Below are 13619 nucleotides of genomic sequence, written 5' to 3'. Positions count from 1 at the left end.
GTCATCTCAAGAGGGATTGCCTCAGACTGTTGGGTAGATTTCCACAATAGAGTTCTCAGCCTATGATTCCAGCACCAGTAACTATACCACCGCACATCTAGCTCGGGGTGTGTTCATTCAGCTCGAGGCCACCCTAGATGGGGAGGTTGATCAGGTGGTGGTCAGGCCCGTTGCTACGTATTTCCAGCCATGCCAGAGGCAATTGCTTCCGATGTCGTGATCACATGTATTATTTTAGTATGCCACAGGGATGTTTCAGTATTGTTTGATCCTGTTTCCACTTATTGATATGTATCATCATACTTTGCTCATTATTTGGATATGCCAGTGACTCCTTGGTTATGCATGTTCATGTATCTACAACGGTGGGTGATTTTATTATTATGGACCGTGTGTATCGGTCGTATGTGGTGACTATTGGAGGATTAGAGACGAGAATTAATCTTTTACTACTTAGCATGGTTGATTTTGACATGATTTTAGGCATGGATTGGTTGTCATCATGTCACGTTATTCTGGATTGTCATGATAAAATTGTGACTTGACGATGCCGGGATTGCCTAGGGTTGAGTAGAGAGGTTTTCTGGACTATGTTTCCAGTAGAGTGATTTCATATTTGAAGGCCCAACAGATGGTTGGGATGGGATGTCTGGCATATTTAGCCTTTGTGAGGGATGTTGGTGCTGATACTCCTACCATGAGTCCATTCCGGTAGTGAGAAATTTTCAAGATGTGTTTCCTGCAGACCTGCCGGGCATGCCACCCGACAGGGACATTGATTTTGGTATTGATCTAGTGTCGGGCACTCGGCCCATCTCTATTCCACCGTATCGCATGGCACCAGCAGAGTTGAAGGAATTGAAAGAATAACTTCTAGAGCTACTTGATAGGGGATTCATTAGGCCTAATATGCCGCCTAAGGGTGCACCGGTTCTATTTGTGAAGAGGAAGGATAGTACTATGCAGATGTATATTGATTACAAGTAGTTGAACAAAGTTACAATTAAGAACATGTATCTTTTACAACGTATTGATGACTTATTTGACCAGCTCTAGGGTGCTAGAGTGTTCTATAAGATTGATTTGAGGTCTGGGTATCGCCAGTTGTAGATTTGGAATTCTGATATTTTGAAGACGGCATTCAGGACCCGCTATGGTCACTATCAGTTTCTTGTGATGTCGTTTGGGCTGACCAATGCACCCAGCAACCTTCATGCATTTGATGAATAGTGTATTTCATCCATATCTTGATTCTTTTGTCATAGTATTCATTGATGATATATTGGTGTACTCACACAGCCAGAAGGAGCATGAGCAGCATCTGAGGATTATACTCCAGACTTTGAGGGAGAAGAAGCTATATGCTAAATACTCCAAGTGTGAGTTCTGGATTTACTTGGTGGCATTCTTAGGCCACGTGGTGTCTATTGAGGGGATCAAGGTATATCCGAAGAAGATTGATGCATTTCAAAGTTGGCCTAGATCGTCTTCAGCTACAGAGATTCGGAGTTTCTTGGGTTTGGCAGGTTATTATCGCCAATTTGTATAGGGTTTCTCGTCCATTGCTGCACCTTTGATTAGATTGACCCAGAATGGTGCCTTATTTAGGTGGTTTGATGAGTGTGAGGAGAACTTTTAGAATCTCAAGACTGCCCTACCGACAACTCCAGTTCTAATTTGCCTTCAGCATCGGGTTCATATATGGTTTATCGTGATGCTTCTCGGATTGCTATTAGGTGTGTCTTGATGCAGGAGGTAGGGTGATTGCTTATGCTTCGCACCAGTTGAATACCCATGAGAAGAATTACCCCGTTCATGATTTAAAGTCGGCAACCATTGTTCATGCATTGAAGATTTGGAGGCATTATCTCTACGGCGTGTCTTGTGAGGTATTTACAGATCATCGGAGTCTACAACACTTGTTTAAGTAGAAGGATCTAAATATGAAGCAGCGTGGATGGTTGGAGCTGTTAAAAGACTATAATATCATAATTTTGTATCATCCCGAGAAGGTCAATATGGTGGCCGGTGCCTTGAGTAGAAAGGCGGAGAGTATGGGTAGCCTTGCATATATTCCAGTTGGTGAGAGACCGCTAGTATTGGATGTTCATGTCTTGGCCAATTAATTCGTGAGGTTAGATGTTTCGGAGCCTACCTAAGTTCTTGCTTGCGTGATTTCTCTGTCTTCTTTGTATGAGCGCATCAGAGAGCGTCAGTATGACGACCCCCATTTGCTTGTCCTTAAGGACACGATGCAACACAGTGATGCCAAAGAGGTTTCTATTGGAGATAATGGGGTGTTGAGGATGCAGGGTCGGATTTCTGTGCCCAATGTAGATTGGTTGCGCGAGTTGATTCTTGAGGAGGCCCACAGTTCGTGGTATTCCATTCACCCGGGTGCCGTAAAGATGTATCAGGACTTGAGGCAGCATTATTGGTGGAGGAGAATGAAGAAAGATATAGTAGAGTATGTGGCTCGGCGCTTGAACTGTCAACAGGTTAAGTATGAGCATCAGAGGCCGGGCGGATTGCTTTAGAGACTTGAGATTCTCGAATGGTTTTGAAGTATTTTTTTTTTAATGTGTTGTACTTCTGTTTTCTATATTCTATGTATTTATGTTGTCTTCTGGTATTTAACTAATTACTTTTTTTATTCTTATTATGTAGCCTATTATCAATGGTATTAGTTGATTTAATCTTTCATCACGGTGGAGATTGGATTAGAAAGCAATAAGTGGTGTATTCAAGCAATGATGTGCACACTAAGAAAGGTTATGACACTACATATGTGATGCTCGTCCTCGTATACTACACCGTCAATTAGCAATGTCATCTTTTTACGGGGTTTCTCTTTTGCGATTCCATTTTAAATGAAAATTGGGGACTATCACAATGATTTAGATACGAAAGAGAACGGAGGAGTGGGATTTGGAGAGATAGTGGGCATTTTTGTTTAAACAGAGAATCATGTATGCGGATTTCTACACCTGATTAAAATAGAATAATAACATATTAATATAGTCTAGCCTTTGGAGATCAGCTTCAAAGCTATCTCCTAATAGTTTGCAGCTAAAATAGATTAATCACATATCATATGAATCTTCTTTGCCGGCGGAAAGAATTTATATCAGTTGGGGAAGAAGAAAAGAAGCAAAATTAGAAAATGTCTACTAATCACCATTTTGTCCATGGGTAAAGGGTCAAACCGGGTTGGACTTAAGAAACGGGTAGGTTTAATTTGAATACAAAATAATACATGTGGCAAGTTTATAACGTGCCACATGGCTATTTTTGTAGTGCCAAATTGACAAGGTTTGGTCTGTTAGTTATAAGGGTATATTCGAACCCAAACAAAACGTTAAGGACATATATAGATCAAAAGATTAACGAAGGGTACTTGTGTGCTATTTTCAATACGTCAAGGGCAATTTTGGCCATTTTTCGTTTTCTTTTTCTTATTTGTTTCCAATTTCCCCATTTCTTCTACCGCTATTCTATATCCTACCAGTGATCTAATTAGAGCGAAAAACACATTAAAAGATCTTTCTCCCTCAATTCGTTCAAAGGAGTTTAAGTGGAACCTCAGAAAATTCAATTGATTTCCTGTTTTAACTACATAGAAGCGTGAGAGTTGACTCTTCATCCATACTGGAACAAATGGATTTATTTGTCTAGATTATCAATCTCAGATCAGGAGGTTTTTGGTGGGTATTCCGTACTTGGTTGCATATTCAGTTATCTTTACATTATATCTAATTTGGGTATGCCTCAGCTTTTTATTCGGTTGAGTGTACTGTGATTGAAGGGAGAAGAAAGTTTGAATTACACATGCAAGAACCAGTTTTTTCTTCATCTTTTGGTAATCTAGTAAATAAAGATTCCAAATTTCTTAAAGTTGGGTTAAGATTCTTGATGGATCTCGTTTAATTTGACTGCAATTTTCAAGATTCCATTTGTTCTTTCCATGAAATGGTGTGACAGAAAAAAGATGTCATGGTCTTATCGTTCAGTGAATGAAGATTCAAGCTTTTTTAATATTGAGTAAAAATATTTGACGGGATCGTTTACTTTGGCTATAATTTTCAAGTATGTATCGAAACTATGGTGGAGCGAAACATAAAACGAATTTTTTTAAATAATGTAAAAAAAATAATATTATTTTATCATAGAAATCAGACATGGACACTGATGTGTCATCACCTCAGGCAAGTGAGCATCAGGCAGATTTTGGAGGTGTTTATAATATCAATTTTGAACAAGTTCAAGTATTCACTTGAAAATTCGTCAAGTAAAGGGACCGAAATGTCAAATCGATAAAAATACAGGTATCTATTAGGCAATTCTGCCTTTTTATTTTTGCCAAAGTTTGGCAAATACTAATCCTTGTAATTTGTAAAGTGTTTCCACTCCCTCCTCTCTTTCGACGGAGCAAACTGGAGTTTGTAAGTCCCAGTTTTGAAAAGGTATAGACAAAATTTTCCTCTCTTCTGATGCATGTTGTCTCTCTTTCTGATTTTATAAAGTTACAATATTTTTCTCTCTACTCTTATCTCTCTTCGACTTTACAAAGCTACTGTTTTTCCTATTGCAGTGCTAATACTGATTGAGTTCAGACAAATTTTGTTCCCTCTCAAGCTCATTGTCCTCTAGAGACGATAAAAGACTATAAGAATGGAGAGAACTCCATCGGCTTGTGCGATGCAGTGGAGCATTGACCTTGAAAAGGGCCTCCGTTCTAATAAACCTGGTGAGTAAGAATTTTGCACTTACATAATTTTGTTAATTAAAGTAAGAGTTCGTTCTGCTTAGTTGAATAAAAGTAGCTTTTAAGCACCAAGTGGTGCAAATTACTTTTTAAGTGTTAGTAGGTGATTTTATTAAAAAATGGTGACGTCTTAGGATATAAGTGTTAGAAGCTTAAAATAAGGAGTTCGATGTGTGTTCTTAAAACTGTTTAACACTAAAAGGTGCTTATTATTACGAAAATCTTAATCCTAAAGTTATAGTTTTGCGATAAGTTATGCTGTCTTGATTTCCATGAAAATATTGTATCCCAGGCATATAATTATAGACTTTTGAAAATAATTAATATCCTGGGTAATCCTAGTTGAAGTATATGTTTATGCTATTGCAATATAGAAAATCTCTCTGCTTTACAATTTAATCTTCTTAAATACAGTTGAATTGCACAATTCACTGATTTTGGAGGACGACAAAACTTTAAACCACTATCACACAGAAAAAAAGTATAATATAAAGCCTACTTTGTCCAAATGTATGCCTAAATTAAAAATTATAATACAAAATGAGTCTAAAATTCGAAGATAAGAGCATGTTAAAATACAATATATTAGTTGATTTATCTCCACCATTCGATCAATTTAGGATACGATATAACGTAATGCAATGGATATGCAAATCCATTTGAGTCTTGCAGTTGTCATTAGGGAGCCTTGCAAATTTCGTATCTAATATCGACACAATTAAAAATCTGTTTCAAACTGGATGTTTGGTCAAATGACAAGATGATATTTGTAGATAATGGTAATACTTATTGTAAGGGATGGAATTAGACAAGGTGGGTTGCTCTGATGGTAAGCACCCTCCACTTCCAACCAAGAGGTTGTGAGTTCGAGTCACCCCAAGGGCAAGGTGGGGAGTTCTTGGAGGGAAGGATACCGAGGGTCTATTGGAAACAACCTCTCTACCCCAGGGTAGGGGTAAAGTCTGCGTACACACTACCCTCCCCAGACCCCACTAGTGGGATTATACTGGGTTGTTGTTGTTGTTGTTTGTAAGGGATGGAATTATCACTTACGTGTTGGCCTTTGAAGAGAAAGAAAACTACAGCTTCTCCGGAACAGAAAAACAAAAATAAATAAGAGTGTGAAATGAAGGGTATTTTGGAGATTATAAGAAAATTCAAGTGATAACATAGTAAAATAATTGGTCAAACTCAAAGAGCTTGTAAACTGAAAAGCATAAGTGGGGTGAACAACTTATGGCTTCTTTTGGCTTAAAAACACCTTTGGTGTTTACCAAACAGCAAAATAAGCCAAAAAGTGCTTAACGGCTTTTAAGCCCACCCAAACACCCTTTTCTTCGTTTTCTATAAGAACGTCTTTTGCTCTTACAATTTTCAATGATGATTCCAGTTTGATTATCAATGTCTCTTAAATGTTGTGAAGAATCATTGTTTGGTTTAATCCATTTTGCAATAACTTTATCGTTTCTGAGTGATACTTGTGTATTCTTTCTCATGATTGTTAGGTAAATCTGCAGAAGCCATACTAGATATTGGGCCAAAACTTGAGTGGTGGAGTAGAGAGTCAAATCTTAGTGCTGCTGAGTACAAAGTATTCGGCTTAATTCCTGGGGAGGATAAGCTATTTGCAAATAGTATCCTCCTTAGGCTTGCAGATGCATTTAAGTCAGGGGACAAACATATGAAGCTTTGCATTGTGAAGATTTTCTTGTCCGAGCTCAAGCAGAGGAGGCGATTGAGGAGCAAGGGGAGAAAAGATAAGGGGATCCTTTCGAAGGATAAATTAGATAGCTATAGAGAACTTCTAAGTAGAATAAAGATAGTATTCGACACTGGAGACATTGAAGAGAGAGCATTGGCTTTAGCTCTATTTGGTTGCTGGGCTCATATTGCAAAAGATAGTGCTGATGTAAGATACCTCATCCTTTCAAGCTTGGTGTCTATGCATGTTCCGGAGGTAAGACGTGCTCATATTACTCAGCGCTACATATTATTTTGACATTATTTACCTAATATTCATATTATTTATATGTGCATAATATTGGCATGAGATGAGTTTAGATGGAGTAACGTGGTCAGCGATTCATATAGCCGACCCCACCTTGTTTGGGACTAAGGCATAGTTGTTGTTGTTGTATTAGCCCAATATTGCTGACTGTTTTTTCCCAGTAAACGACTTTACAGTCCATATGGGGCTTGTACGAGAGAATTTCATCACAACAGATTATCCACTGCTTGTTAAGATTCAGTTTAGGGAAGACTTTATTAAGGTGTAGGAGTACAAGATGTTTCACCCTGTCCATACCACGTTTGGTTGGAAAATCTGCTTGCTCTTCCATGCTTCCCAGTTCCCAATACACAATTATAGGGATGATTTGGAGCAAGTGTGCTGAAGAGAATTGTAGGATATGAATGATCAAGATTTTCCGCCATTTTACCCCAAATAGGTTTCAGAATAGTTTCCAGATTTTGGCAGCTAGCTCGCCAGTCATAACTAAGTTCTCCATGGTACTGTGGAACGTGTACCACGCTCACGCATGATGCCAAAAAATCTGAAATCTGAATGGTACCATGTATAACTTTACAAAATGCTCCACATGAAAAAGTAGACTTTGGGAGGAAGCAGCTTGTTCCAAATCTGGTTCTAGGTGTCGAGAAATAAAATCAAAACTTCTTCTCAATCTGTGAGGCAGTCCTCTCAAATTTTCTTCTGGGAAAAATATAAAATTAAGTCTCCCTCTATGTACCGTGGACCTTCTGAATTTTCCGCCGAGGCTCTAGTCTGCTCCCTTAGAGCTAACTCCTTCTAGCTGTGCATTTGTGATAAATGCAACTATGCAAGTAACACAAACTGGAGAGTTTTATATTCAGAGTGTTTTAGCTGAATACTCGCATGTTGTTTGTTTGATCTTCAATGATCTGATAGTCAAAAGAGGAGTCCAAAAATATTCACAGTTTCCCGTTTATGTTATGAAAACAATGGCAAAACCAAGTTCTTTCCTAAATCCTTCAATCTTGTCTTTACTAACCAAAGGCTCTTAAGACAGACAAAAGATAGGTGATTAGTAGATCTAGAAAAATTTAAGTCTTGAAAAAGCATTAGGGATTTAGTCCCTTTAACCGCGTTATGGATGGATCCTTGGGCAACTGCAAGAATTTTATGTTTGGAATTGATTTTTATGCCCCTGGGAAAGGTCTGATCATCTTACCTCCTATGAAAAATTATGCTCCGAGGCGATAATCTCCCTCTAGCAATTAAACTAACTGTGGAAGTTTCAGCATGATCAAAATTCTAAGGGGCAAAAGGAGTTAATCAAGCGTTCGGCGATCTCATTCTCTATGGACCCTCCCGTGGTTCCTTTCTTCGCTATCGTCCCCACTGCCTTCCTCATCTGTCTGATATTCCTAATCAATGTGAAAGGGGTATCACTCTGATCATTGTCTCCTTTGTCCATAGAGAACTTTGCCTTTTCATTTTGTCGCCAATACTTGATCATCTTATTTTGCGTTGCTATTCTTTTTGTTTTTAGTCCAGAGATTGAGGTAACACTAACTACATATTGTTTCTGTTTGCGTCTAACTTTTGGCATGAATGATAACTGATACAATCATTTTGCATCTATCTACAGGCAAAGGCTTCTTTGTTTGCAGCTGGATGCTTTTCTGAATTGGCGAACGACTTTGCTTATGTATTTCTGGAAATGCTTGGAGGTCTGTTGATGTCATCTGAAACATCAAGGGTTATAAGGTTAGCAGGAGGACGAGCTTTTGCTAAAATGTGGTGCTCACTTTTACTAGCGGATAGAGCTCATAAGGTTCAGTATTTCTCTTCAATATGGTTTCTGCCACCAAGCACATGCAGGCGTTCTGATTACAATTTTTGGCGCATTACACAGGCCCCTTATCCTTCTTTCCCTTTTTGTTTTGCTCTAAAAGTGCTTGCTTTTCGAACAAAACATTTTTCAGAAACCATACTGTTAACAGTCATAGAGATGACAACCTTATGCACGGTGAATGCAATGTTTTTCCTTTGTATGCATGAAACGCTAGTTATAATCTATTAATGACTATTGCAATAGTTTCTTGTTGCAACTTACAACTTCAATAAAATAGGTTTTTAACGATACCAGGTACACCTGTATTTTCTAACCACTTGCTTACATGCAGAAGTGAGTTCAAATTTCTATTGCAGCGCTAAAGTGGACCTTTCTCATATTGCAGACTGGTATGAAGCTTATCCTAGAATCTTCAGAAGAAGACTTCTCGTTGGTGATGCTAGTTTCACTTTCCAAAATTGCTTCTAAATGGACATCTTTAATTCCTATACAGGTATATAATTTTACTCATTTATTTTGATTTTCATTGTCTCTAATGCCAACAAACATACAAAGAGAGGCAAGAACTACAAAAATGATAAGGAAAATAAGAAAAGAAATGGAAGCTGAGTGTTGTTTCAAAGTCCTAAATCATTAATGGTAAAGAACTGCAATGATGATAAAGGAAATAGAAAAATAAGATGGAGCCAAATTAATTTTCTTGAAATGAAACTTAAGACCCAAAAAGCACAGAAGAGCAACTACCATATTTTTAAGGTTTTATGTAATCTTACAAGATGGATATGTTGGTAAACGGTGTGTATAGCTGGTGTTAGGAATTTATGATATTAATTTGAGGTTAATTATACAATGTCACAAGTCTTGAAAAATGATAAAAATCAGTACATAACCGGAAACGAGAGAAGGCTGCCTAAGATGGTTTCACCATCTCCTATGTGGACCTCCAAATATATCATTTTAGGCATGAAGCTGGTTTTAGAGAAGCTTCTGCCAGAGTAAGCATAAGTGCTAAGTATAGGGGATCTCTAGCTTTAGAGAACCCCTAATTTAAAAGACCAATTCTTTACCAATATTAGAATGAAATAGGCCTGGATAAAGCACAATGTATAGAGAAGAATCATATTTACTAACTAGCTTGGGATTTAGGTACAGTTGATTGATTGATTTAATATGGCCTTGCGATATTACTATATTAGTCATGACTGAGGTGGTCTCTGCAAACTAGTTGAATCATAGACTATATAATATCGAAATCAGGGACATCTATTGTACTTTCTACTTGATTTTTTGCATATTTATTACTGGATTTTGGTAACAGATGAAATTACTTTTCTTTACCAGATGGAACTACTTTTCTTATTTATGGCAAAGGACAGAGGTTTGAGCCTGCAAGCTTTGGCATTAAAATGCCTCCATTTCATTTTAGCCAAAGGAATTTATCACTTCCATGCCAGTTCAAATGTGACTCTAAAGTTGTTTGGTGTCATAAATCAGTCTGATTTTCCACCAGCTTTACAGTTTGAAGCTCTAAGAGCTTTATACAAGGTATTTCTTTCGTTCCGTCAAATTTATGGTGTTGGCATCACACACCTACTGTTTATGTTCTCTTACTTTGCAGATGCCGCTGCCCAACCTGGAGACAATTCCATGCACAGAGATCCTCACTAGTTTCTCCAAGTTCTTACAAATTGTTGAGTTCAAACTACATTCTTCAATTATCTCAGAGAGGATTTTATCTGTTCATGTATTAGCTAGTATTTCTGACAAGCTTTTGGGAATACCAAAAGATGCAGCTGGTGGAATTGTTTCAATTGTTGCATCTCGCATGATTACTTTCACCATCGATCGTATCTCCCAACTAATAAAGTTAGTGGTTGATAATCCTCATCCAAACAAAGAGGCGGAGCAGGAGGTAAAGAGTTTACTCTTTATTTTAGTTAATCTGGTCGAAAGACATCGGGATCTCTCTGGTATTGTACTGGATAAGATCTGTATAGTTATCGAACATCTGGTTCGCATGCTCAATGAAGTTACCAGCATGGAGAATTCAGGCTCAGAAGATCATCATATGACAGAGCTCGACAAAGAGAACCATGCATCTACTGCATCGAGAGTTTTGGTTTGTTTATCCCAGATTCTGATAACTTGCTTTGAAATGCTGGAAGTTTCCACTGCTGGTGCCACCCAAGTCTTTAACAGAATGGAGCATTTGGTTGAGCATGTGCACCGGTGCAGCTTACTTCCTGTTTACATACACCTAATATATCACCTTTTATTGCACTTCCATGCTGGATATCACTGTATGTGGCTGAAGATAGGGGAAGATACGGTTTCTAATAGAAATTTTCGTCTATCTCGTTGTAGTTCTCTCTCAGCTGATGGTTCCCTATCCCAGAATGAAAGTTTCATGAATGCCTGTGTGAAGGAAATTTTGGATAAAAAAGAGTATTGGTCGTCTTATAAGCTTGGAAAATATGCGGCATGTCATGGTGCATGGTTGGTAGCTGCTTACATATTTGGGGATCTAATTCCTATGGTTCGATCTGATATCTGTTGTTTGTGGTTGAAATCCTTATCCCATCTTTCAGAATTAGAAAGGCAAGTCCAGTTGTTCAGGCTTACTCTTTCTGGAAATACTGCCGGGGAAACTACGACAGTTAATCAAATTGAAAATGTTGTCGGGGCCTCCAACAAACTTTGTTCTTTAGAGGAAGCTTTTGGTACCTCTGTTTCTGGTTGTGCTTTTAGTTTCCAGAGATGGTTTATTACTATAAGATCAAAGGTTGTTGGAACGGTAGCAGACGTACTTAAATTATTGAGCACAAATTCGTTTTCAGAAGAAGCCTCCAGAAGTACTGAACGACTAGGGGAAAGGATTTTGGTTCAGCAGTCAGAATCTTCACAAGGACTCAGCTCTTTGTTGCAATTGCTTGCCCACGCTTCTTCTCAGCTCATGAGGCTAGCAAGAGAATTTGATCTCTTAGGAGCGTCATTCATTGGCATGGACAGAAAAAGTATGAAGATAGTTTCTGATCTTGGATTAGGTTGTTCACTATTAGCCTTTAGTACTGGATTGACATGTCGTTTTGTTAGTTCCCATGGTAAACAAGATTGTAGCATTTATGGTCTTGAAACCTCAGAGGAGCAATTTCATACTCTGCTGGTTCATGACTTATTAAGGAGACTGGGCTATATAGACTTAGAGACTAGCAAAAATTTACGGCAGCTTTTGGATTTCCGTCGAAGTTCTAGGAGCTGTTCCATGCAAGAATTCCAAAATGAAATTTCTTCCACTAGTGTTGAAGCAAGAGATGTTGCTAAACTTTGTAGATATTCTGTTCAGAGATTTCTTAGTTTGCAAGCGAGTACTGTACATGCCAATACTGGTATATCCCAAATTCCCCGTGATGCTTTGCAGTTGCTGTTCAACATTATTTTCTTGTGGATACAGATCCCTTTCCGGACTCCCAAACACTTTTTTCGATTGAGGTAACTGAAGTTTCTTACGTGGACTTTGCAATCAATAAGAGGATCTGGAGCTATTATTGGAAATATTTTGATTTTCTACTGCTGTTAGTCTGTTTTATATTTCATATGGTAGCCAACTCATGCTCAGATGCCATCGTCCCCTTTTTATCTAAAATTGTCTCGAGTGGGAATATATAGCAACAGATCATCTAACATAATAGTGGATTCTTCTTTAAAATATAATGATTCTTGAGTTTTGCATTCGTTAATTTTGATAGTATTCTAATATTGAACCGTGAAATGGCAGGCCTCCCATTTCTGCTGAGCTTTTCATAACAAATGAAGCTGGTAAAAGGATAGATAATATATCTGTCTTGTCAGGCTTTCAGCTCCCTCTAACTCTGTGCATTCAACTAAGAAATATATTGCCAGATCAGCTGTCTCGGGTGTCGAAGTTGTACTGCATCCTTTGCTCACGAACATCCTTTCAAGTATTTAGTGAAAGCGAGGATAAGAAAGTACCAGAGTCCAGTTGTCAGGCTTGGAAAAGCAATCATATGGTAGACCTTAATGACAAGCTATTGCACTTTACAACAGGGTCTCCCAAGAGGGGTGGATTACATGCTATGGGAAGTGCTGAAGGGACTTCTGTTGTGGATAAATTTGTGTCTTTTGATCCTAATGAGAAAGGGCAAGGATTTGCAACCTGCTTGCTAGATGTTTCTGCATTTCCTGTGGGTTCTTACCAAATCAAATGGCACAGCTGTTGTATAGACAATAATGGTGCTTACTGGAGCCTTACGCCCCTGAACACAGATCAGTTCTTCACTGTACATGAATCTTCTAATATTGGTCCTTTAGTTTAGGTGGAGTACCATAGACGGCAGGTATTTAGTTAAAGCCAGAATGAGTTATTTCTATATATTAGAAGAGCTAGGTTTCGACGTGTGTGCTTCGTGGAATTTAATTCAAACCTGAGGGCAATTTAGTCATTTCAATTACTTAGTTGATATTGCTCCCTGCGGTGGCTTTTGTTTTTGCAGCCAACACATCTTCATTTCTTACTCAGCCGTATCTTATTCCTTCGTTTGTTTCCCTTCTCTTCAGTTTCTCAAAGATATACTCCAATTCATTTTGTTCTTGATGCTCTTTAAATCTGATATGAAACTTGGGGTTAGATAGTAAGGCTTGTGGGAGAAGAGTGCAAGTCAGGAAGGAGAGACTATTTAAAGCTCTTTCACCTTCCTTATATTTCTTAGTATTCGTTAAAGTTGTATCTGTTTGCCTTGTAAAAATATTGTAATGGTTTGATGCATATCTAAAAATTTGGGTGCTTTATTACGTGCCAAATCTTTATTGTTGAGGAACATTTTTTCGAGATATAAACTTTCTGTTGTGTAGTATAATATGTAAAGCAAAGGTGATGACTGATGAGGGTGAATAGTTTCTAGTAAGACCCACTTAACAAAAAAACACTACTGGTATCATGGTATGACCTGTCTAATGAGTTGCTTTTGCTTCAACATTCATGCCTTTTGAGCTCTTAATGT

General features: G+C 38.1%; 1 protein-coding gene across 5 annotated transcripts; it reads left to right on the top strand.

Moving 5' to 3' along the window:
• The first annotated feature begins 3489 nt into the window (after nucleotides 1-3489).
• Nucleotides 3490-13405, top strand: LOC104085269 (uncharacterized). 5 transcript variants are annotated; one of them, XM_070196134.1, is made up of 10 exons: nucleotides 3490-3704; nucleotides 4206-4325; nucleotides 4399-4463; nucleotides 4592-4747; nucleotides 6271-6722; nucleotides 8395-8580; nucleotides 8987-9094; nucleotides 9943-10146; nucleotides 10220-12090; nucleotides 12377-13405. In XM_070196134.1, the coding sequence occupies exons 4-10, from the start codon at nucleotides 4672-4674 to the stop codon at nucleotides 12933-12935; spliced, it is 3456 nt and encodes a 1151-aa protein (XP_070052235.1). In that variant the 5' UTR covers nucleotides 3490-3704; nucleotides 4206-4325; nucleotides 4399-4463; nucleotides 4592-4671; the 3' UTR covers nucleotides 12936-13405. The 5 variants fall into 5 exon arrangements, with proteins under 5 accessions (XP_070052235.1, XP_070052238.1, XP_070052236.1 ...); XM_070196137.1 differs by having other exon boundaries at nucleotides 6283-6722; nucleotides 12377-12956; XM_070196135.1 differs by lacking the exon at nucleotides 4399-4463 and having other exon boundaries at nucleotides 12377-12956.
• The last annotated feature ends 214 nt before the right edge of the window (nucleotides 13406-13619 follow it).

This window comes from Nicotiana tomentosiformis, chromosome 2, assembly GCF_000390325.3.
Source record: "Nicotiana tomentosiformis chromosome 2, ASM39032v3, whole genome shotgun sequence".
In the NCBI taxonomy this organism is placed as follows: Eukaryota; Viridiplantae; Streptophyta; class Magnoliopsida; order Solanales; family Solanaceae; genus Nicotiana; species Nicotiana tomentosiformis.
This window is presented reverse-complemented; position numbering and strand designations above follow the sequence as displayed.

What these genes read in the sequence shown, in the direction of transcription:
- LOC104085269 (XM_070196134.1), top strand. Translation starts at nt 4,672, where the DNA reads ATGGAGAGAACTCCATCGGCTTGTGCGATGCAGTGGAGCATTGACCTT. An exon ending in CCTCCGTTCTAATAAACCTG is followed by an intron (nt 4,748 to 6,270) that starts GTGAGTAAGAAT and finishes CATGATTGTTAG; the next exon opens with GTAAATCTGCAGAAGCCATA. An exon ending in AAACACTTTTTTCGATTGAG is followed by an intron (nt 12,091 to 12,376) that starts GTAACTGAAGTT and finishes GTGAAATGGCAG; the next exon opens with GCCTCCCATTTCTGCTGAGC.